The sequence below is a fragment of the Neofelis nebulosa genome, chromosome 3, assembly GCF_028018385.1.
Source record: "Neofelis nebulosa isolate mNeoNeb1 chromosome 3, mNeoNeb1.pri, whole genome shotgun sequence".
NCBI lineage: Eukaryota > Metazoa > Chordata > Mammalia > Carnivora > Felidae > Neofelis > Neofelis nebulosa.
The window spans coordinates 24,836,529-24,862,843 of record NC_080784.1 but is presented as its reverse complement, the minus strand read 5'-3'; the positions used below and the strand labels follow the sequence as shown (position 1 = coordinate 24,862,843).

General features: G+C 35.9%; 1 protein-coding gene across 4 annotated transcripts in view; it reads right to left on the bottom strand.

The window, feature by feature from the left end:
• Positions 1 to 26,315, bottom strand: part of SGCZ (sarcoglycan zeta) — a 762,749-nt gene that overhangs the window by 485,599 nt on the left and 250,835 nt on the right. For 3 of the 4 annotated variants that reach the window (XM_058720119.1, XM_058720120.1, XM_058720117.1), the window contains exon 2: positions 6,759 to 6,953. In XM_058720119.1, the coding sequence (XP_058576102.1) occupies positions 6,759 to 6,953 (195 nt within the window). Of the gene's footprint in view, positions 1 to 6,758; positions 6,954 to 10,303; positions 10,612 to 26,315 lie in introns of those variants that run through there. The other variant, XM_058720118.1, reaches the window with a different exon arrangement.

Here is a 26,315-nt window from a genome sequence, read left to right as displayed (position 1 = left end):
AATAAACTCTGTTTTCAGTTTCTCTAGCTCACGTTTGATTTCTATCCTGCGTGAAGCCAACTATCTTCTTGGTTGATCCTGTGGGACCCTCTCCTGGGTTCTTGGACCCAGCCTGCCTGCATCAGGACTTGGGGAAAATTGGTAGAAGGAAAGAGTTTATATTGAGATGAACCATGATTATATATCTAATGCAACATAGTAAGTACTATCACAGAGATAAGATACACGGATAAAAAAAGATACAGGAATAAATCTGTCAGGAAGGGACCCCTAAACAAACCAATAAATAAGGAGGATCTTTATCAGGTAGTTGGGTGTCAGATTTGTAGCTTAAGAAGTAGCAATTTAGCTGGCACATCTCTGCTAAGAGGAGAGGAAAACAAAAGAAACCCTTACAGGGTGCTGGTGGTAATATAAACTGATTCAATCCCTTTGGGGAAAAATGATTTAAAAGTCAGTATTTATAGACACACACTCAAGACTCTAGAACCTATAGAAAAACTCGTGTATGTGAGCAACCACAATTATCAATATATAAGAATGTTCAGAGGATCATTGTTTGTGAGAACAAATTAAATAACCAAAATCACTGAAAACAACTCAAAAAGAGTATTTATAAATAAAATAAATAAGGTATGTTCATTCAGTGAAATCTTCAGCAGTAATAAGTACATTGCAGTTACATACACGAATAGAGATAAATCTCGCAAGCATATTGTTAAGGTAAAACAGCATACAGTGTGAGGTTTATATGCACATATACATACATGAAACTAAATAAAAGCAAGAAAAACACTTAGGGTCATAGTTCTTTCTAGACATAGTTAGGGATTTATTTTTCCTGCTGGGTGATGGTGGCACAGGTGTTCATTTTATTGTTTATTATTGCTAATGCTATTATTATTAATGGTTCAAATACACATTATAAGTATATTATTTTGTAGGATAAAATATTTCATAATAAATAAAGTGTTAATAATGGCAATTCTCTGTACTACCGATACGGATAATCAAGATTGGTCCTGTCTCCCTCAAATGTTTGGGTTTAAATGCAGGGGTTTCAGGGAATTATTAAACTTGGTGTTCAGAACACGAAACTGCTTTTTCAATGTAGATGTTAATAAAAACCCCTCTACAGTCCACGGAACCATATTGTGTGCTTATGAGACCTGAAACAGCAACAAAGACACCTAGGACAACTCATAGTCTTTTTATCAATTCATCCCAGCTAAAGCAGGTTTTTGGAAGGGCACAAATCATAGTGAAGTGAAGAGTTAACTAGCTTTCAATGCAGGTAATGTTGAAGACAGATATTTATTCCACAAAAATGTATTAAGAGCTAATTATCTGTCAGGCACTGTCCTCTGCCTTGGGAATACAACAATGCAAAAAGGGTCAAAAACCCTGAGCTCTATGAAGCTTATATTCTATCCGTGGGGAAGTAAAAACAGACAATGAACATAGTCATATACAGAGAAACAATCTGTGATAAGCATGGTAAGGAGAGAAGAAAAAAGCAATGAAACATCAATTTCATATTTCATACTGAAGCTTCCCACACACCCTGTATATGTCCATAGATTCTGGGTAAGAAATAAAATACATTTGGTGTGGGGACACAGCTTTGATAAATATAAGAACTGGCTAGATATACAGTGATAGAAACGTTTATTCTGACCTCATGGTTCCATTGAAGAGTAAAATGAAGAAAACTGTGGAGTAACAAGTCTGGTGATGGACACACTAACAAATGATAGCGTACTGCAAATGTACTTTAGCCCTCTTAGGTAAATCAATAATGGCTATGGATGACATGCCACTGGGTTAATGACGAAGGTAAAAAAAAAAAAAAAAAGCAAAAACAAAAAACAAAAGAATAGTCACACGAGTGAGATGGGAATATGTGACACTTCATTTACCAACGTAGTAGAGCACAGGACTGCATACTTAGCAAATGTGTGTTATTTCATACTTCCCAAAACTATCTTTTAGAGTTTTTAGCTATAAAACCAGTAGGAGAGCAGAAAACCGAATACAGTGATATGTGTACTGTCTCTTAACTTTAGAAAGGTACACTAAAAGAAAAGAAAGTATGATAAAATATATCAGTAACTCTCTGGCCAATGGTCATAAACAGAAAGATATCTTAAAAATGTTAATAGTCTTAGAAACATATAATGATAATAATGTAGTAGAGATAATATTTGAAATAAAGGCAAATGGCAACTAAAGAAGACAAAGTGACTGCATAAGAATTTCTCTTACTTAGGGGTGCCTGGGTGGCTCAGTAGGTTAAGCCTCTGACTTTGGCTCAAGTCATGATCTCATGATTGGTGGGTTCAAGCCCCATGTCGGGCTCTGTGCTGACAGCTCAGAGCCGGAAAACTGCTTCAGATTCTGTGTCTCCCTTTCTCTCTGCCCCTCCCCCACTCATGCTCTGTCTCTCTCTCAAAAATAAATAAACATTAAAAAAAATTTTAAATAAAAAATAATAAAAAAAGAATTTCTCTTAACTTATTCTGATGTTTAGATATTAAAAGAAATATATATATAAATATATATATATATATACATATATACATATATTACATAGAGAATGTATATCTATTTTAATAAAGATCTAGAATATTTATCTACATACAATATATATCCTAGATGTGACTATGTTAAGTTTATGTATGTGTATACTGTATGTGAATTTGTATATGTATATATACATAGGTGTGTGTTTGTGTAAGAACATACGTATGTGTGTGTGTGTGTGTGTGTGTGTGTGTGTATTAGAACAAACTGTGGTCTGGATAAAATAATAAATTCATGTCAGTTTGAAAGAACAGAACTAGTATCCCATGATTGGAGTAATATATGAGAGACTGCAACAAAATATCAAGATGTTAAATAGCAGTACAACTACCCAGTGATTTAATGCGATGGTCTTTTTATCCAAAGGAGGGTTTAAGCAAAGGAGGGTTTTTATCCAAAGGTGAATTTATCCAAAGGAGGGTTTATCCAATTGAGGGTTCCCTCAATTTTTGGGACCAAATTGAGGGAATATACAGAGTGACCTCTAGTAGTGTGTGGATGGCTGAACTAAAAATCTCTCAGTTCCTTTTTAATCCTAAAAGATTATGATACCCAGCCCTACATCTTGCGGGATGTCCTTCCAACTAATATTCATCACACTGATCACAAGTTTCTAACATTTTTTTCCCCAAATTGTTCAATGGATTGATTGTTCCAATTATTACCCATATCTGGGCATTCATGACCTCTCAGTCACAACATTGATGACTCTCCTCACCCTCTTTGCTTAATAAACGGCATTTATTTTCCCATTCTTCCTTTGATGGCTAGTTAACATAGACAATCAAATGAAGTTGCAATTGAGGCCACCAACATTTACTTGGTACTCGTGATTAAAATGAATATTATTATATCAATTTTCAATTTTCAAATACAGAACAAACTTACTTAGGATGAGCACTTGAGCCAAGAAAAGAATATTGCCTTATCAGGATGCCTAGATTCGACAGATCTTCTAAACTAGTCCATTTATATTGAACCACATAGCTATTATACCAACCAACCAACAACAACAACAAAAACACGTAATTGGGTTATACTGATCTTGAGAGAATGAAGTTTCACAATCTCCTTCTACAAGTCATTCCTACATTTACCAACTCTCACAGACAGGAAATTGTGGTGTTTATCTATCCTAAGCCTTTCACCCTGTAGTATAAACTAATTTCCGTTTTCTTGATTCTCTGCACCTGGGTATCTTAGCAGCTGTGTGATCTTATTTTCCACAAAATAAGAAACAGAATAAGGTCATATCAACCATACAGATCATGCATAATATTAGTCAGAATGATAGACTCCATGAAACATCATAAAACAGATAGGCAGCTACCCTTGCTGTGCAAAAACAAAACAAGACAAAACAAACCACAACATTTTGGTAACAATAACGTGCCCCATCTGCTGAAATAAAAGATGTTAACAGCCACATATTTCCATGGATTGTATGGAAACAGTTATAAAGAAAGAGAAATACATTTTGTGTAAATCAGTAATACACCCCAAATAAATTTACACATCATTTACTACCTCTTACGATAATAGTATGGCAAATGGTGTCAGGTATTCACTCTAGAGATAGATACAATCATAATGTACTAGTGAAAACATAAAATTGATTTTGTTACTGCTCTAATATAAGAGGATTACAAATTATTTCACTTTTCAAATTCATACAACTTAATCTGGTGTGCAGTATTCAGAACTGCTAAACTCAGCAACTATTTAAGTAATGCAGAATTTCACTAGACAATCATGAATTACTACATTGAGATGTAGAATATATTACCTTACAGAGATTATCTTGACTCAATAATTACTTCATGTTTCACTTACATGAATTATGCCACTTACATAGAAATAGCTTCCGAGCCTGAAGAACACATAGCCTTCTATTTTGATTATTAAAAAAATAACATTGTGGAAAGAAAGAAAGAAAGAAAGAAAGAAAGAAAGAAAGAAAGAAAGAAAGAAAGATCCATAAATAAATAAATAAATAAATAAATAAATAAATAAATACCAAAACTCTTATGAAAATAAACTCCTTTTCATTATCCCCAGGAATATGTTGACATACATATTGGCCAGCTGAGGTTCAAATTAGCACCACAGGTGACAGAAACCCTGAGGCCGGCATGGATCCTGAGGACAAAGGTGATTGTTTCAATTAATTCCCTTGAATGGCTTATCCAGCTTTGACCTCAGCATGAGGCAAGGTATTGGGAGCCTGATCCATGCAGCCATGTAATTATGCATTTAAGTTTATTTTCTTAATTAATTTAAATATGCTTGAGAAATATACAGGGCCTGAATCTGAAAGCTCCCATGGCCTGGTTACTGGATAGAAACAAGACTCCTGAAGTGAGAGAGTTGATCACAACTTTCATGAGTTTTAGAAAGATGCTCATTGGAAGAGATGATCAAATGTTTGAAATTTCAAATCTTGGAGAAAGTTATAGTCTTTATTTCTTTCAAAGTGATTTTTCTTTGTTTTGTTTTGTTAAGAAAAATGAGGTTAAAGAAATTGCTGTCAGCAACTGCTAATTTGGCTGATAGTCAAAAACACATAAAAGAATCTTCAGAGTTATACACATTGCCCCTGATATGTGGTAAAGGAATCATTAACGGAGCACGGACATTGGTAAGGGAGGCAGGAGCAGAACTCAGAACAAAAAGAATAGGAGCAGTTGTGGGGGTGGGGGACACTGAGCCAACTCTTGGGACAAAGGAACAGTTCAGATGTATTAACAGAGTCTCTTAAAGAAATAATTTGTCTAGTAGCCCCCAGTTCCACCTTTAGCCACCCACAGACTCACAGACCTTGATCAGTGACCCTGAACACATGTCCATCGCTAGGATATAGTCATTTTCTCTAATCCTGGAACATACTGAGTTCTGCTCAACTTTTTGCCTTTCTTTTTTTTCTTTTTTTTTTTTCTTTTTGATGAATACCCTTCAAAATTTGCACCGTATCAGAGAAATGGAACCCTTGCTCAGCTCATTTTACTCTGTGAACATATGCACTTCTGTCATGATTTGTACAGTTATAGTTTTTCCTCTCTGGAAGGCTAGGCCACCTGCTTTCCCAGGGTCTTTGCACACAACTCTAGTATCCTACACTATGGACAGATGCTGGGCTCATTTTCCCTTTTAAGATTTTGTTTCAAGTTAGAATTGTATGTTAGTGAACTCAGAAATAAACTACTTTTGGCTAAGTCAATACACTGTAGAGTTTAAAAAAAAAAAAAAAGAAAAGAAAAGAAAAGAAAAGCAGCAGCAACAGCCCAGTACACAAAGATCAGTGAAGTTAAACAGCCAGCTTTATACTTGCCCCTGAGGACGCAGAGTTCTAAGGATTAACAGCAGTCTGGTCAGCAAGTGTAAGATACCTGCTTCAATGTGAAGATATCTGAAGTCTTTAAGGAAAGGCAGAAAGCTTTAAAGGCAGAGTCGAAAAATTTAAGAATTTAGCCAGAAAATATGAAGTGAGCTCAACTAGACTTTCCTGAAGTAATTTTTCCCAGATAAGTCATGCTCATTGTTTTATAGTACACATACAATAAATTAAAGCAAAATCCATCAATGAGTTATATATTTTATATTATTACTTTTCATGAAAGAGTGATTTAATTTCTGGTTTTATATTTACCATGCTTGTGCTCCAAAAAATGAGATCACCATCTGGTCACAATTACAGACATTGGTCCATGTGGCCCAGGAGAAATTCCAGAGTTTAGATTTGATCATGCAGTATGTTACACAGAAAGCATAGGGAGGAAGGTAAATACTCTGCGCAAAGTATTTTAAAGGTACTTGTGAAATTTAATATTAATTTTAATATCAAATATCATCTCTAAACAACTCATTTCCTACATTACCAGGTTTAGCAAGCAATAGTTCAAGCTTATAGGTTGAAAGTTTTCTAACTTGCTAATGAATCGGGATTCTGTACTATCTCATGATCTCAATTTCCCATACTTAAATGGCAGATAGTAATATACATGTGTCACGGATACATACTGAATGTAGTCTTAAAATAATACATGACAGTCTTTGGAATTTCAAGACACATACTTGTAAAGATTAAGAAAAATAACTTTCAATTAAAAAATAAAAATAACAGCACTGTATCGTCTTTGAACCAAAAGCAGTAGGTATAAAATCATGGTGGTACTTACCACGGTGAAATTCATCACTTTCAATATCCATATTGTCATGGCTAAGTTAACTATCATGGTAACCAACAGCAGAAGGACAAAGAAGTATAAGCACCTCTTTCGCCATCCATAAATCCCCACTGGGTAAAGTTGTGCATTCTCAGCCCTTGGCAGGTTGTTTTGTTGTGTTGCTAGTATGTATTGTTCTCGAGTCATCTGAAAAAAAAGAAGAAGAACAAAAGAAAAAAAAGAAACATTCAAAACTAAAACCAATGGGTTTTATTTATTTATTTATTTACTTATTTATTTATTTATTTGTTTCCTAGCATTTATTTTTTTAATATGAAATTTATTGTCAAATTGGTTTCCATACAACACCCAGTGCCCATCCCAACAGGTGCCCTCCTCGATTCCCATCACCCACTTTCCTTCCCTCCCGCCCCCCATCAACCCTGTTTATTCTCAGTTTTTAAGAGCAAGAGCACTGCTAGGAATTTACCCAAGGGATACAGGAGTGCTGATGCATAGGGGCACTTGTACCCCAATGTTTATGGCAGCACCTTCAACAATAGCCAAATTATGGAAAAGCCTAAATGTCCATCAAATGATGAATGGATAAAGAAATTGTGGTTTATAAACACAATGGAGTACTACGTGGCAATGAGAAAGAATGAAATACGGCCTTTTGTAGCAACGTGGATGGAACTGGAGAGTATGATGCTAAGTGAAATAAGTCATACATAGAAAGACAGATACCGTATGTTTTCACTCTTATGTGGATCCTGAGAAACTTAACATAAGACCATGGGGGGAGGGGCAGGGAAAAAAAAAAGTTAGAGAGGGAGGGAGCCAAACCATAAGAGACTCTTAAAAAACTGTTTTGTTTTGTTTTTAACCCAAAAGATACAACATACCTACAGATGGGTAGTAAGTGTTCAAAGAACTATTGCTGTGTATTGAAAATTAAATAATTAAATTAAAATTGATTAAAATCTTACAAAATGCCTCCTATCACATCACTGATGCTGCATTTTAGAGCTGTTCAACTAGCTGTGGTGTTTCTGAGATGTATATTATTTTCAGTCAGATTTGCCCAATTCTAACAGTAACCTTTTCTCTGGAGAGTGATGATGGTGCAGCTCTACTCCCTGGTGTCTATAACCTAAAATTCAATGCACATCCCAGTTACTCTTGGAATAAGTGTCACCTGTTTCTTGGGGTAGACAGAGACCAACTGTATCTCAAGACATTTCTGTACCTTTATCTAAAAATACAGGGTATCAGTGGCTCAGTGTATATGTTCTAGTAAAATGTAAGTGCATTTGAAAGAACCAACGGGAAGAAAATACACTTTCATTTAGAATTATATAGATTTAGCTATTTGGTTGGTGCTTTTACTTAGAACTTTGTTGGTTATTTATTTTAGTTGTATTTCAATGAGTTCTCAAAATAAAATTGATCTCTAAAAAACACAAAACACAACACTGTACTATCTAATTATATAATATTATATAACATATTGATATATGCAAAAGTCCATTCTGGAAAAGGGGAGGTAGTATTCCTTGGTAATGTATAAATTTAGGTTTGAAGTTAATTCTTTCAAAAGGCTAATCCGTTATTTTCTGCCCAATACAACCAAGAAGTATGGTTAAGAAAACTCAAAGAATATGTACTAGGTATACAATTTTTAGAATAAAATATTTATTACCTGAGGGATAAAAAATAATTTTTATAAAATATAATTTTCTCTAAGGCAATAAGTTTTTTTAGTTTAGTGTTTTTTCTCCTTAGGTCTTTTCTGAATTCTCTTATTGTGTTGTGTCCATTAAACAATTACTACAACGGAAATAATGCTGAATAAATACACCAAAATAAAAACAGCATCAGCGAAGAATTATAATTACCTGTCAAGTAATATAAAAAATACAGTTATATCTCATTGCATTGTGTGTCACTGTATTGTGCTTTGCAGATTCTATGCTATTGACAAATTGAAGATTTGTGGCAATGCTGAGTTAAGCAAGTCAATCGGTGACTTTTTCCAACAGCATTTGTTCATTTTAAATCTGTGTCTTACGGGGCGCCTGGGTGGCGCAGTCGGTTAAGCGTCCGACTTCAGCCAGGTCACGATCTCGCGGTCTGTGAGTTCGAGCCCCGCGTCAGGCTCTGGGCTGATGGCTCGGAGCCTGGAGCCTGTTTCCGATTCTGTGTCTCCCTCTCTCTCTGCCCCTCCCCTGTTCATGCTCTGTCTCTCTCTGTCCCAAAAATAAATTAAAAAAAATAAAAAATAAAAAAAAAAAATAAATCTGTGTCTTACATTTTAGTAATTTTCACAATATTTCAAACTTTCATTATTATATCTGTTGTAGTGATCTATGCCCAGTGATTCTGATGTGACTAATAATTGTTTTGGCACCATGAACGACACCCGTATAAGATGATGGCTTAATTGATAACTGTGTGTTTTGACTGTTCCACCGAGTGGCCATTCCCTCTCTGTCTCCTTTTCCTCAGGCCTGCCTTTTACCTGAGATAGAACAATACTGAAATTAGGCCAACTAAAAACCCTACAATGATTTGTTGTGATGCACACCAGATACTATATGGAAGTGTTGAATCACTGTATTATAGACCCGAAACTGATATTACACTGGATGTTAACTAACTGGAATTTAAGTAAAAACTTAACAAACACACAAAAAACCCTGCAATGACCTCTAAGTGTTCAAGTGAAAGGAAGAGTTGCATGTCTCACTTTCAATCAAAAGCTAGAAATGATTAAGTTGAGTGACAAAGCCTTGTCTTCTTGGGCCAAACAGTTATCCAAGATGTGAATACAAAGAAACAGTTCTTGAAGGGAATGAAAGTGCCACTGTCTCAAACACATGAGGATAAGAAAGCAAAATAGCCTTACTGCTGATATAGAGAAAGTCTTAGTGTCTGGACAAAAAAAAATCAAACCAGCCACAACATTACTTTAAGCCAAAGCCTAACCCAGAGCAAGGCCCTAACTCTTCAATTCTATGAGGGCTGAGGGAGGTGAGGAACCTGCAGAAGACAAGGTGAAGCTAACAGAGGTTAGATCATGAGGTAGAAATACAAAAGCCATTTCCAAACACAAAAGCCTGCAAGGTGAAAGGCCAAGTGATGACGTAGAATCTGCAGCACGTTATCCAGAACTAACTAAGATAAGTCATGAAGAAGGCTACACTCAACAAAAAAATTTTCAGTGGAGATGGAGTAGGCTTCTACTGGAAGAAGATACTAGGAGTTCTATATCTAAAGGAGAAGTCAAAGCCTGCCTTCCAAAGCTTCAAAGGACTCTCTTGTCAGGGACAAATGCGTCTGAAGACTTCAAGTTGAGACCAGTGCTCATGTACCCTTCCAAAATTCCTAGGGCCCTAAAGAATTATGTTCAATCCACATTGCAAATGCTCTACAAATTGAACAACAAAGCCTGGAGGGTAGCGTATCTGTTTACAACATGGTTTAGTGACTATTTTAAGTCCCCCGTTGAGAACTATTGCTCACGAAAAGATTATTTTCAAAGTATTACTACTCACTGCCAATACACTTGGTCATCCAAGTGCTCTGATGAAGAGGTACAACCAGATTAATGTTGTTTTCATGCCTGATCCATTCTGCAGTCCATGGATCAATGAGTAATTCTGACTTTCAGGTAGAAATACATTTCATAAGGCTAGGTGCCATAGACAGTGATTCTTCTGATGGATCTGGGCAAAATAAAATGAAAACCCGGAAAGGATTCACTATTCTAAATGCCATTAAGAACATTCACGATTCATGAGATGAGGTCCAAATATCAACATAAACAGGAGCTTGGAAGAAGTGGCTTCCAACCCTCATGGATGACTTTGAGAGTTACCTGACTACAGTGGAGGAAGACACTGCAGATGTGGTGGAAAGAGCAAGAGAACGAGGATTAGATCAGGGACTGAATCGGGGCAATCTCAAGATCAAACCTGAACGAATGAGGGGTTGCTTCTTATGCTTATGGATGAACAAAGAAAGTGGTTTCCTGAGATGGAATGTATTCCTGGTAAAGATGCTGTGAAGATTATTGAAATGACAACAAAAGAGTTAGGCTATTACATAAACTTAGTTGATAAAGCAGCAGCAGGGTTTGTGAGGACTGACTCCAATTGTGAGAGAAGTTTTACTGCGGATAAAGTGCTATCAAACGGCATGGCATGCTACAGAGAAATCATTTGTGAAAGGAAGAGTCAACTGATGCAACAAACTTCAGTGTTGTCTTATTTTAACAAACTGCCACAGCTACCCTAACCTTCACCAACCACCACCAGGAGCAGTCAGCAGTCATCAACCTCTATGACTCTTCACCACCAAAAAGATCACAACTCACTGTAAGCTCAGACGATGCTTAGCATATTTTAGCAATAAAGTATTTTTTCCTTGCGGTATGTACCTTGTTCTCTTAGACATAATGTTGGTGCACACTTAATAGACTACAGTATAATAGTTTAAACATAACTTTTATATGCACTGGGAAACCAAAAAAAATTATTTGATTCACTTTATAAAAATATTTGCTTTATGTGGTGGTCTAGAACAGAACCTGTAATATACCTGAGGGGTGCCTATATATGTTATAGAAAATATGTACCACAAGAGTATAAGTATTAGTGTTCATTGAACCAATCCTACTCTAAGTAAAATGTGGAACCATATATTGATAACTGCTAACATCCATTTTTTTTCCCAATTTTTTTTATTTTAGAGCTCTAACTAGAAATTATATTGATGCAGTGTTATTTTGCTCTATTTTTTTAATGAGGAGTACTATAATTCATAGAGTAAAAATTCTTGTATATGTTAAATCAGAATTTTAAATGAATTAGAGGTGGTAATATTAGATAATCAAGAGCAAATTATTTCATTATATAAAGAATTACTTGTTTGCTTACTGTCATTTTTATTGAGGTTAATATTTCATGTTTCCTTGAGACTAGTGAAAATCTTTAGTCCTTACTGAGATTCCTATTTAGAGGGGAGATACACAACATATTAACTGCTGTGTACTATAAGTGTTATAAGAGATGACAGCAGACCAGGGGGATTTACTTTGCCTAAGGATTGCGGTGGAGACTTTATAGTTCTAACAACAGTTATGACTACAAAATAGAAAATGTATTATAAGAAGAAGATGAAAGGAACTCTAGGGACCACCACCACTGAAGGAAAGGCTAAGGAAGGGACTAAGGAAAGGAAGCACATAGATGTAGGAAGAGAGCAGGAGAGAGCACAAGCCTGGCTATGCATGACTGGCCAGCAGGAGACCTCCTCGTATAGCTTGTCTGGGAAAAGGCACAAATGCTATCACTACTTAGATCATGCATTGCTTTTCATCTCATATTAAAGCAACGTTCTTTCTTAGAATATTCTATTTCTACAAATTCTAGTTAGACATGAAGGTGAGAAGGTGAGATTAATGTGCCTTCGAAAAGAAGTGAGAACTTAGCTAAGTCTCTGAAACAAAACAAACACAAATCACAGAGGAAATGGTCTTTCAAGAATAACATTTTTTTTTTTTTGGTAAAGCAATAGAAATTCTGTACCTATATCAAAAGCCACTAACTATTTTGTAAAGCAAATGGAATAACAAAAGGGTGAGAGAAAAGGTTGTTAAGAACACATAAAAATCTGTTATTTAATTAAAGCTATTTTCATCATCTCAAGAAATTCAATGTTGTTTTCTTAAAGAGGAGATTAACACTATTACTTTATAAATCTTCTTTATCACAAAATACTTTTTAGAGTATCCAAGCTGCAAAAAGACAAGTATAGAGTTTGCTTTAAAAAAACTTCATTTTTGGGGTGGTGCCTGGGTGGCTAAATTCATTTTCGTTCAGATTGTGATCTCAGAGTCCATGAGATTGAGCCCTGCATCGGGCTCTGAGCTGACAGCACAGAGCCTGCTTGGGATTCTCTCTCTCCCTTTCTCTGCCCCTCCTCCACTCTCTCACGCGGGCACTCTCTGTCTCTTTCCCAAATTAAACAAATAAATGTTTAAAAAAAAAACACTTCATTTTTTCTTAAACCTCACAGACCTAAGTGTTTTTTTTAAGATCACAAAACCTTTCAGTAGCCGTTACATTAAAGTAGTAGTACTAGCAAAGAAGAAAAACAATGTACTCTGAGAGATTAAGCAAACTATCCTAGATTTGAAACTTTTACAGCCTTTGTCTAAAATGGTAAATGTTGATCCATTTTCAAGATTAAAAATATCCTGAAATATCTTGGTTCCCTAGGCATTCTGAGAATTCTACAAACAAAATAGAAAATCATTTCCCTAAATGATATCGCCATTCTAAAGTAATCTATCAAACAAACATACACTTGCAGAGATGCTTATTTTCTCAGATCAGCAAAATGGATTTCCTAAGAGAGAAAAAGAGATGATTACGATTTCCTAAGAGGAAACATCACCTCACTGAGGTGTCACTCTGGCTAAGTCCTCTCTACTTTCCTGTGCAATATAAATTCAACATCGTACTTTGCAGTATGTTCTTTGCGATTATTTTGGTTTTCAAGGTTCTGTACAGTATTCCTGGCTTCCTAAAGGAATTAGGACCTTCTTCATCTTAGTTTTTCACACTATATACCAGGTCTACAAAGCATTTATTAGGATCAAATAACTTATAAGACCCAGTGTTCCCTTAGTTAATACCAAAGAAGTCTTCAGCCTTCTTGGATCAAGACGGCTATCAGCATTCACATTAAGGTAAATGCATTTACTTGTGTTGGCCTGAAATCCAGGAAAGAACTTATTTAAATTTGGACTTTGTGCTTTATTTACAAAGAAACATACTTTCAAAATCCTGATAATACGAATAAAATGTCTGGCATGATTTTATGAGGTTAAATGAAAGATGCATTGGCAAATAGAATTAGACTTTGTGAATTTTTCAATATTTTTCTCCAATATTTCTCTCCAATATTTTTCTCTGGTTTACAGAAAAGGGTTATTTTGTTCAGTAAACTTAATAACACATAATAAAAATCTAGACAAGAATCAATTAATCTGGACTGACCTAACCATGGTTCATCACTAATAATCTAGCCCTGGGGAATTCTGGTGAAGTCTACTCAGCTAGAAATGTGAGAGAAATTAACTAGAGTAGCAGAGACCATTTGCTATTATTCCCTTGCCTCACAGAAGGGGATAACAATAAGAGAAATACAATAATATAATAGGTATATAAGTAATATAATATTAAATAGTGATAGATGCTAAGAAGATAATAGGCATGGTGCTATATTGGAGGAGTCTCCTTTAAAAATGGTAGAAAGATGTTAGCAGTGAAAAGAGAATGCCTCACAAAGAAAGTGACTCCTGACATGAAACTAAAATGATGAAAATCTAGGAAGAGAGTTAAAAGGGGTCTCTCGAGTATTCAAAGGCCTAACTACAGTAGGCTAAGGAGAAGACCGAAAATGAGGAAGTGGAGAAAGTGAGTACAGACCATTTTTGAGGGGGTAATGAAAAGCAAAGAAAAGGGATTTCAGATGAGAGTCTGGAATCCAGTGTTGGAGTATTAATCAGGGGCCAGGGCCAGTTTACACACAGGTTATGATCTAGAGAACAGAAAAGAAAGGAGGACATTTAACATAGGGCCAATAGTTGAGGGGACAAAGCTGAGATCCAGAGATGAGCTGTGTGTGCATTCTCAGTGAGGTGGCGATTGAAAAACTAGTGACAATGGCAGAGGATGAGCCAAGCTAGGCTCCAGAAAGTGACAGACACAGGTTAGAGTTAGCCTAATCCCCTGAGAATCACTCTTGGTCCTATTACTCTAGTATTCTGACTCACATCAGCATATGCGAAACTGAAAGGGGCTGTGTTGTGGTTCAAGTCCACAGGTACCTGGCTTGGGGACATGTGGCAAAAAGACCCGCTTCCTTCCTTCACAGAAAACTTCTGCAGAAGCTCCATGACCACAAACTTGCTCCATATGGATTTCACTGTGTGGGACCTAGAATGTATGTTTGTATGTATCACCATCTTCTTGCCGACCACAATAGTCTTCACCCTCTTTCAGTGAGGTTTTATTATTTATTTTCTAAAACTGGGAGTGGAAATAGGAGGGCATCTGTTAGACATGGCATCTTACTGGATAGACAGGAAAGGCTAAAGAAAATGTGACCTCTGCTAATATTCATGAGAACAGAAAGAAAAGAAGATGTTAAGGGAGAGTACAATGCATAAGATAATTATTTTAAATTGGTGTTGGTTAAATTAAGGGTAGAAATAAAATCTATTAATGGAACGCCCTGTTTTATGTCTTATAAGGGAGAAATATTGTCTGAAAGATGACCAGGTGACCCCACTACATGTCTGTATACTCAGGACGCTAAAAGGGAGGGAGTTTGAACAACTTAAAAATGGCCTCAAGAAGTGAGAAGTGTGGAGGTAAGTTGTGCAACAAAGCTTTTTAAAATCTGAGTTTTACCAAAAGTAGAAAAAGGACTCTCAAACCGCACAAATGCTTGAGGACATTAGAAAGTTAGTTCAAGTCCAAGTATTGAGAACTTCTTTTCTCCAGTCCAGATTCTGCCACTAAATTGTCAGTCTGATGATACAGCTCGAAAGAAAACCCAGTTTTACAATGGAAGTGATATATCTGATATAGTTGTTTTTTAAATATCATATTGGACAGTTTTATACTACTACTCACATAAACACTGGATATAATGCAGAGATGTAAGCACATAGACTGGAAGGAAATAGCAAATTATTTATTTATCTCACGCACTAATTTGATTCCTTAAAATCAAAATGTAAAATGAGCATCCAGTTTCCGCTCAGCCCTGGCCCATGTATTCCCTGTTATAGGAAATATGAATATAAAACAAATGCCTCCTGGAAAGTAAGCTGGATGATGTGGGAAATTTCTTTTAATTTCTGATTATGGAGCTGGTACTTGGTACAGTTAAGTAGCAATAATCAACAGTCATATAACCATAAAAATTGAATCTTGGTTCCAAAACCTCTTAACCTGCTCAATGGGAATAGCTTATATTCTAGGAGGAGTGGTAAATCATGTTGGTGTCACTGTTCATTAAGTGCTGATCATGTTAGATTTAACATTACAACTGTCTATGTTATTTGTTCAGACAAGGGATGGGGGACAAGCAAGATTTATGTGCCAAGTTGCAATCCCAGCCTGGCCATTCTATTCTGTGCGTCCAAGGGCAAGTCACTTAGCCTTTCTCTGCCCCAGTTTCCTCAGCTCTCAAATGAATATTACACTGACTTGTATAAGAGCAATATGGGAGTAGGAAAGTAGGATGTTAAAGTGCCATTTTCATTTTAAATGGTAAACATACTCATTTTAATACTTTATTTTCTACCTCCTTAGCTAGTGATCACCTACATAAGGACTATATGAGTATTTATATTGGAATTAATTTTCAAAGATATGATCGAAATCTCATTTAAAAATAAAAATGGTTGAAGTGTTCAAATTATATGTTTTGAATTTTACAAAGCAGAAAGGCATTTTATTTTCTGTTCCCAGAAAATGAGTCTCTAAACAGCTACTAATGTTGAGAGAGATTGAAAACAATACAGTAAAGTCCACTTACCATGGCAATTTAAATGTCTGCCTGTCTATGACACTTAATTCTCGAAGGCATTTTCCAACAAGGTGGTAGTTAAATTTTGCCATTTAAGAAAAATGTCCATTTTAAATGGCTTTCTTTTTCCAGTTGGTTTATGGAAAATGCTGTAGTCAGTTTTTACAGCCTGGAAAAGAAGCAGCCAGCAACTGAATTTCAAGAATGATGAAAGATATCTGAGTCCAATGGGCTGCCTCTTGAGATAGGAAATAGAATAGCATTCTAGCCAAGCCTGACAAAAAAAAAAGAAACCTGAATAGACATTAAAAGAGAAACACATTCCCAGATGAATAAAAGTTCTATAAAAATGTGGACATGTAAAGAGAGAATTTTCAGTGACCCAATAGCCATCCCTAGCTTAGTTGACGTAGTTTATGCGTCCCCAAATTATATGCTTTTGTATAGGAAAAGTTCTTCGTATTTAATTGGCTGAAAAGTCAATTCACAGCTTTTGAAGCATAGACTTAGATTTAGGTTGCTAACACTGAAGTAACTCATTTCTCTGATCCCCTCATGTGCTAATAATAATAAACAATAACAATAAAAACTTAGCCATTAAAACAATTGTGAAGGAGGTTGACAAGTCTTTTGCTCACTGACAGATACATCAACACTAAGAGCTAGAACAACAGACAGTCATGAGCACCAATGACATTAAGATTTACAAGCATGACGGGGCCACTGGCAAGCACCGCCACACACAGCAGGAGAAAGAGGAAAATCTTGAAGGAAAACCACCAGAAACACAGCTGGGGGCTTTAGGTGGGAAAGCGGAAAGCCCACACTAATTAAATCAATAAGGAAACCATGGTTTAAAGAATACTAAGAGAATCAGAGAAAGATTAAGTGTTACTGACTTGTATTTTAACAACACGTAGAAAAACAAAATGAGCATTAAGAAGATAAAGTATGGCCTCTGTGGCCTTGTTGATTGATTGGAAAGCACCAGGGTTTATGAACCATCTCGCAAACAAATTTCAAAATACTCCATTGAAAGTCTTTTTTTCCCCACTTGGACAACTTTAGTTACGTTTTACCAGATTCAAGTATATAAATTTTAGTCAAATTTCTTTCGATATAAAATTTTCCAACTCTTAAGAAAAGTGTTCTGCTTGGGGTTTTCTCACTTTTGGAGATAAGGAAAAGAAGACATTCATAACAAGTATGTTTTGTTTTAGAATGCTCTGCTTTAAATGTATCCAATACAGATGACCTTTTAAAGATCGATATAATCTAACCAACACAAGTTTTTTATTCCTGGCATCACTTAATCTTGACTGCCTAAATAAAGACAAAGCAGTTGGGCCAATAATTGGGCTTCAACTCTGTGAATTGCTGAATTTTTAAAAGGAAAATAAATGGTAAGACACACTTTTGATGTACCAAGCTGGGGGCAGAGAGGAAATGCAGACCAGCTCAACATCCAAAGACAAGGAGAGACATAAACAGAAGCCTGGAACATCATCATGAAGTGGTGCCAATATGAGAAGGTATCTCCATCAGTGCTGGACGGGTGACCCACTGAGGCCTGCCCCTGACCTTACAACTCTCTCCCTGGTGAATCTCAGGAGAACATAGGCCAGAAGAGCTGAATGCTTCATCCATCATTACTCAGACTAGCCTTGGACGGGCACACGTATAGGTCATGAATATAAGATGACTTTCCACCACAGGTGGAAGATGAAGAGAGAAGTGAACTAGTGACACTATCTCCTTTGGTTTACGTACTACAAACCAGACTTTTTCTAGTACTAGTGTTAAGAAACTAAGGTTACTGACTAGCTATTGTTACCTGAGGAGCCTGGTGGAGGATATACGTTGCACTCTCTTTTCTGTTGTTTTATGGTTGTTTCTTGTCTCAGCTTATGAGGAAGTAGCAGAATATGCCACCCCAAAATGGTATACTTTGACATACTGATTATTTTTAGCTGTAGACACTTGAAAATAGCTAGTACAGGAGGATTTCTCCAAACACCTCTCATCTGCCTAAAGAGAGATCCTCCAGAAGAAACTCCCTTGTCAATGATGCCATCCCCAGGTATTTCATCAACCTGGGAAGATTGACTCTTGTGATAGGAGAGAAGTCAACATCATACCCAGACACCTTGGTCACAAGCTATCACATCTCCCATCTATTCTTCTAAGGGTCCATTCATCTTTCCTAAAAATAATTTCCTCTCCCCTAAGAGACCTACATTCCACTCCCCTTTCCCTACTAAGATGGTACTTTAGTCTGAATTCTAAGCTGTCTCTTTGGGTTACTCATTATTCTATGGATATCACCCACATATGCATGAGGTATACAAGTTAATAAACATCTGGGTTTTTTGGGTTTTTTTCGTTTTTTTTTTTTTTTTTTTTTTTTTTTTTTTTTTTTTTTGCTATTAATCTTTTATTACAGGATCCTTAACCAAGAACACATAGGGTAGAGGAAAACTTATTTTTCTTCCTTTACACTCACAGTAAGATTATAAACTCCTTTGCTTACATTTTTTATAGTCACCTTAGCATCAAACACCGTAAGGTATGCTATAAATCATACAAAAAGATTAATAGGCACTATACTTAAAACTTACTCCATGCTAGGCATTGTGCTGGTGGTTTGTTGATAAAGCTAAAACCAAATTAACTTTTATTTTAACTCAGGAAAGAGGGCACTTTGGGAATCATAATGGTACCATTTAGTACATTACTGTTACATCCATGAACTTCATTAAATAATTCAATAAATATTTGTTGACTCTATGGATGCATGAATATATATAGAAAGCATATAATTCAGACAGTTACCTATTTACCTAAGTTACCTAATTACCTATTTAGGGAGCACAGTGAGAGTGGAATTATATTTAATTCAAAATAATATCATACAATGTCATATATATATGTATATATATACATATACGTATACATATATATGTGTGTATATATACATATAATATATATATATTTTCTTTATATATATATATATATATATATATATATATATATATATATATTCTTTTTTTCCATTTGGGAATTGGAAAAGTTGCAGCCATTTCATGCCCTTGATTGGACTAGATGATATCATGTGGCTGGTAATGGTGGCTTTTTGAAATAACTTTCTTCAAAGACATATCTCTAATTTTAACTCCATCATTGCGCCCCTGATTCTACTGATCATGGCACAATATTTTAAGTCATTATAGCTAAAAAAATAAAAATAAAAATAAATTAAAAAGATAAAATCTATTGATGCTTAGATCCCATGTCTCTTTTGGGGGGGGCATGTAGTTCCACTTTTATATCTCACATTTTTCACATATATCTGTATCAGTTCTCATTGCCAGCATTTCTCACATCATGACAAGATTACTTTAAAGTTTTCCAACTTCTGCCTTAATTCTTGCCTCTAATGCTTAGTTTTGAGGAACATATCCCCAAAGCATACGGTCAATTTATTTATATATCTAACAAAAATTAATTTAACACTTTCTACACACAAGGCATCTTTCTAGAATCTAACCATGCAGCAGGGAAGATAAACACAAATTCCTGCCTTCATGGGATTTATGTTCTCGAGCTGCGCACAAAGAACAAGCAAAAATAAATAAAACATACAGTAAGTGAGAGAGTAGCAAGCAGCTAAATACTGCAAGAAAGGAGGATAATGAAAATGTATGCTGCCATTTAGAAAAGGTAACCTGTTAAAGCCTCATTGGAAACACAACTTTTTAAAAAGTTTATTTATTTATTTTGAGAAAGAGACAGAGCCTGTGAGCAGGGGAGGGGCAGAGCGAGAGGGAGAGAGAATCCAAAACAAGCTCCACACCATCAGTTCAGAGCCCAAGCGGGGCTCTAACCTATGAACTGTGAGATCATGACCTGAGCCAAAATTAAGAGTTGAAAGCTCAACCAACTGAGCCCCAGAAAACCAAATACTGAGTCATGTCCACAAGAACATGAAGAGGGGAGCTATGTCTCCATCAAGGTAAGAGCATTTCAGAGAGGAAAGAACTTGACTGTCATGTTCTGGGTCTAGCAGTGGGGGCAGGAGTAAAGAGATTGAATGTCAAGTGAAGACAGAGAAATAGGAGAGGTAGAGTTCCACAGAGCACTGGAGAGTTTGTTTTCTATTCAAATCTCATTTTTTTTTTCTGAGCCAGGCATTCTGTAACTATGTCATATGAAATAGCATGGTTTACCCCTCTATCTTCATTATTTCCCTCTCCCTGGTCCATGTGTCTTCACAGAACCTTTCTCCACTTAGTAGTAAATTATTTTTTTTATTTTTTTAACGTTTATTTATTTTTGAGACAGAGAGAGACAGAGCATGAATGGGGGAGGGTCAGAGAGAGGGAGACACAGAATCTGAAACAGGCTCCAGGCTCTGAGCTGTCAGCACAGAGCCTGACGCGGGGCTCGAACTCACACACCGCGAATTCATGACCTGAGCCGAAGATGGCCGCTTAACCGACTGAGCCACCCAGGCGCCCCCACTTAGTAGTAAATTAAATATTCATCTGTTGTTGTTGTTGTTGTTGTTTTGGGGGGGGGCACCTCCTATAGAAGAGAAGCCATAGGAGGACAGGGACTTTGAGATGTTTGTTGCTTTAATTCCTTCAAGGAGAAACATAGGTGTGCAAAGCATTTACTGAACAAACAAATATTCTGTGGCTGCCATTTGTCCAATGATAGTGTCCTGCATTCAGCAGATGTTCATAAAGATCTGAATAAATGAATTTGTTCTTCCTTCATTTCTGAGGTGTGTGTTCTTCAAGGTCAGAGGATGACATTCATGAAGTTTTAAATTTTGACAGTGTTCTTGCCATACACTATCTATGTAACTCTAAACATGAATTTGAGTCATCTCCTTATCTACAAATCGACAGTAAATTGACCTACCTTTAAAACATATTGTAAAGATTAAATAATACAATATATAGTAACTTATGTAAAATATAAACATGTATTGATTCTTAGAGCTTTTCCTTCCTTAACCCACTATCTGCCAGTGAATATATTTTCTGTGAAAAAATTGTATCATTTTAGAATTTATGAAGAAATCGATATATTTGCTTTTACTGATTAAAAACATCAGTAAAATGATAAAAAATGGATATTATAGAATTTGGAAACATAACGTAATACCCCAATTTGCTTTAGAAAACAAGGGAAAAGTAGTAATTTGAATAACATAAGAGGCTATGTTATAGAACCCACTTACTTTCAACCCCCATCTGTCTCCCAGCTTTTAAAAATTGTAGTTTTTTTCCCTTCATTTTTACTTGGTAATTTGGAATTGGAAAAAAAAAGAAACTTCCCATTGTTTAATATATTTGAAATGAATAGAAGTGAAACAGTGATAGAAAAATGGCTTCCTATACAGAAACAAAATAATCTTACAGAGATTAAATGAAAGAAACTAAATACTTCCTCTGCATAATAAGATCAATCCTTATCTTCTCAGGTATAAAAAAAATGGTTTAAAAAATTACTTATTGGGGTGCCTGGGTGGCTCAGTTGGTTAAGCGTCTAACTTTGGCTCAGGTCATGATCTCACGGTTCATGAATTCACGCCCCACATGGGAGCATGCCTTGGATCCTCTCTCTCCCTCTCTCTCTGCCCCACCCCCTTTCTCTCTCTCAAAAATAAAGATAAACATAAAAAAATAAAAGAAATATATATTATTTATTGTAATAATTTTGCTGTAACGAAACCAAGAAATCACCCTTCCAAATAAAGGATTGCAAAATATGCCACACAAAATATGCCACCTTAGCATATAGATACATTGAGCTTAGGCATTTGAAAACCAGCAAATGCAGGGAGAGGCTTTTGCTGAACTCCTCTCATCTACCTAAAGAGAAGTCCTCCAAAGAAACTCCCTTGTCATAAATTCTCTCCCTGGGAGTATCATCAAGCAGGGAGGGCGGACTCCTCTAACATGTAAGGAGAACAGAAGTTGATATCACACCCAGACACACATTGCCACAAACGATCACACCTCCCATTTATTCTTCTAAGGGCCCATTCATCTTATCTAAAAAATTTTCTCTCCTCTAAGAGGCTCATATTCCACTCCCCTTTCCTTATTACGATGGCATTTAAGTCTGAATTCTATGCCATCTTTTGGTTATTCATTTTTCCTGGTTATCTCCTATGTATAAATGAGTCATACATGTTAATAAATTTCTGCGTGTTGGGTTTTGTTGTTGTTGCTGCTGTTGTTTTGTTAATCTGTCCTTTATTACAGGGGCCTCAGCCAAGAACTCACAGGGGTAAGTGGAAAATTATCTTTCCTCCCCTACACTTATGAATACCTGTCCTTGGGGCAGGAAACCAGCTAGCTGCACAGATCTCACCGTTGTGTTCCCATCCCTGTCTCCTCTGTGTGGCAAACAAAGTGCTTTCTCCAAAGTTTGCACAGAGACTTGATTCCAGACTCTCCCAATGTATAAGTTGTTTTCTGATTGCATTTTACAAAATTATCTTTTTAAGCTTCATTTTCTTAAGAGATCTGGAGAGCTATATTCCAGGCCAGCATACTTAATTTAGACCTCACCCTGATGATCTGAAAAGGCCTCGGCCATATTATGAATTAGTGACCTTTGCAAATTGCATTTAAGTGGTTTGAAAACACCCATTTTACAATCAAGAAACAGTAGAGATGGGGAGTTTAACTAGATGAATATAAAACAAAATTGTTTAAAAGCATGTCAATTGCTAGCTCTAAGAATAACTGAATATATTAATATCCAAGGTGATCCTTCATATTTTATTTACTTGTTTGTTTATTCACTTATTTATTATTGTACAGAGTACTTTAGAAAAGGTAGGCTAGGATGGATAGGAAAAGAAGAAATAATAAAAATCACCTAATTATATAAAACACTTTAAAATTTGTATTTGAATGAGTGAAAATCAGCATGCCAAAATTCATTTGAAACATTATACAGATTTAATGATAAACTACAAAGTGCTTATTCACTATATTACTTCTATGGTACAGCACTAAGGTCAAATTAATGCACGTTCTAGTGCCATTTGCAGAATTTTGCGTTTTCACAGTACGTTAGAGCTCCCTACCAGATACGTTTATGCCCCGTTTACATTTGGATATATTCCTAAACTAAAAGGCTAAGTGTTTCTATTTAGTCTAAAAATGGGGAGCAAAATGAAGCAATTTATTTTTTTCATACTTGCCCAAATTACTTTCTATAACAAAATGAAAAAGATTCCTTTTCTGTTAAAAAAAGAACTGCATGTTTTAACATTGTATGATCCTTCATTCAAGGGGAAGAAAGGAAATTAATAATAATGCTAACAGCAAACAACAGCATAGATTATCCTATGCCAGACACAAGTGCCCAGTTAATTCACTTAATCCTAACTGCAACCCAAAAAACAAAGCTGTTATTATTATCCTTTTTTATAAGATAAGGAAAATGAGGCCCACAAAGGTTAGGAAATTTTCCCAAGAGCTATTAGGAGCAAGAGTTGGTAAGGGTAAGATATATAAGCATCTTCTGAACCCTAAACTCATTTTCTCAGCCACACCCTACGCTGCCTATGGGCCAAGCACTGAGTCAGCCCTTCCGTATGTTACCCTGTTCATTCATGAATGCAGTTAACTCAGTCAAAGTCAATCTTACCAGTCCCATTTTAGTAATTAATAATCTGAAGCACCAAAAAGTCAACATACTCGAAGTCCCGCAAATGAGTAAAACATTGATTTTTGGATTCAGGTTTATGGGTTAATATGGGAGCTTTTTGTTGCTGTTTTTATTTCCTTAACTACATCACACTACTTCCCCAGCAAGTATTTACTAAATACCTATAACATGCAAAACATTTTAAATACTTTAAATATACACTACACTGTCTTTAGCACCCATAAACCAATAAAGTAAACGAATGTGCTTCTCCTAATGTGAGATTTACTACTGTCTTGAATGGCAAGTGTAATTTCAGATAGTAAAGAAATATGCCATGAAACATCTTTGGTTCACATAAACAGAAATCTATTCTTGCTTATATTTGTTTCCAAGCTTTCTTAGTGCATCAGAAAGTCTTCTTTATGCTAGCAGGCATGTTAACCAATTTCTAGCCGCCCTTCCAAAAAAGAAAAAAAAAGGGAATTAGAGATGTTTTCAGCTAAACAGTGTCTCTCTAGTTGGGATGTAATAACTGGTTTTTTTTGTTGTTGTTCTTGCTCCTATGTTCACCTTCTCTGTCAACTTCTGGCAGGAGAAAATGGCCATATCTTTCCTGTTATCTTTTGGCAGGTGAGACTGGTTTCCAACCTACTGTATCAATTTAAACCTTTCTTTAAAAAGAGGCTTAAGTAGAGACAGGGAGTCAATTTAAAACATAATATTCAACACACAGCATACGTAGTATATGAATACAGGGAAAAATCATGAAGCTTTAAGAAGTGGCTAATGTTTAGAAGACACCATTAGTTTCTAAACACTAATGTTTAGAAAACACAACACTTCTCTTTTAGAAAAGAAGTGTCTCACTCGGTTCTCTGCAAATTAACTGGGCTAACTCTGCAAAGGTGAATTCCCTTGAACTGGAAGAAGAGAGCAGACACCGGATGCCTGCAAGGCAATTTACCAGAGGATCCATGCATGCACTGGAGGAGACAGTGGGGGAGGCACTTAGTTTTTGAAGCTCCAGGGAGCTCTGGGTCCAAGAACTTGTGATATGTTCCATCTGAATAAAAGATGCTCCAGGAATTTGATGGAGGGAATGTCACTCTCTAATAGCATCTCGGGTGGCTTTGCAGAAGCATTTGATGAAGGCTTTCTGTAACCTTTAAGCTTTTAAGAAATAAAGAATAGGCCAGGATGGTGGCATTTCAGGCAAAGAAAAGGCAAGGGAGCAAGAATGCAAAACCTATAAAGTGCCTCTGAGGAATCTTGAGCAGCAGAGAAAAATACGAAAGTAACTTAACAGCCAACATATCAAAAACATGATAAATGAAAATAGATAAGATATTTAAAAATAGAAGAGGAGACTCTGCAGTTATATTGATAAAAAATAACTTTGTTTTCTCAGAGTATGATAGCAGCCTTATCAGGACACTGACTCGTTTTTCTTATTTTCATTAAACTTATTTTATGCTTCAAATGGAAATAAAATCATATTAATGAGTGAAGGGTAGAAATAAAATTTTGTGAACGAGTAAAAGCAGTGTTTACCTTACCTGATACTGGTATTCATTATAAAGCTATATTCAACTTGGGTAGGGCCAATTCAAGGAAAGAAAAACAGACCACCGAAATAGAATAGAAATTCCAGAAATGGACCCAGATGTGCAGTTCACTTGAAGTTATTGAGAACATCAAGTGTGTGGAAAATATGGTTTTCTTATAATTCTCAAAAATAGGCATTCTCAAAAACTGCTAGTGGGGAGTATGAATTGGTACCTCACTTTGGAATTTAAAAATATCTGTTCAACTGAAGATGTGCATGCTCGTTATCCCAGAATTTCCCTTATACCTGCTACAGAAACCCCAGAACTTAGAAAGAATAAAACATTTTCACAGGTGCTCCTGTTACAATAGATTTTTTTTAATGTTTTTTTTTTATTTATTTTTGAGACCGAGAGAGACAGAGCATGAACGGGGGAGGGGCAGAGAGAGAGGGAGACACAGAATCGGAAGCAGGCTCCAGGCTCTGAGCCATCAGCCCAGAGCCCGACAAGGGGCTCAAACTCACGGACCGCGAGATCGTGACCTGAGCTGAAGTCGGACGCCTAGCCGACTGAGCCACCCAGGCGCCCCACACTAGATATTTTTAAAAATTTCATAAATGCCCATTAAGACAGAAATGTATATATAAAATCAATACATTTAAAAACAGAACAACAAAGCAATTAAAATGAATTGATCTACACGTATTAACTTTCAGGAACCACAAAAAAA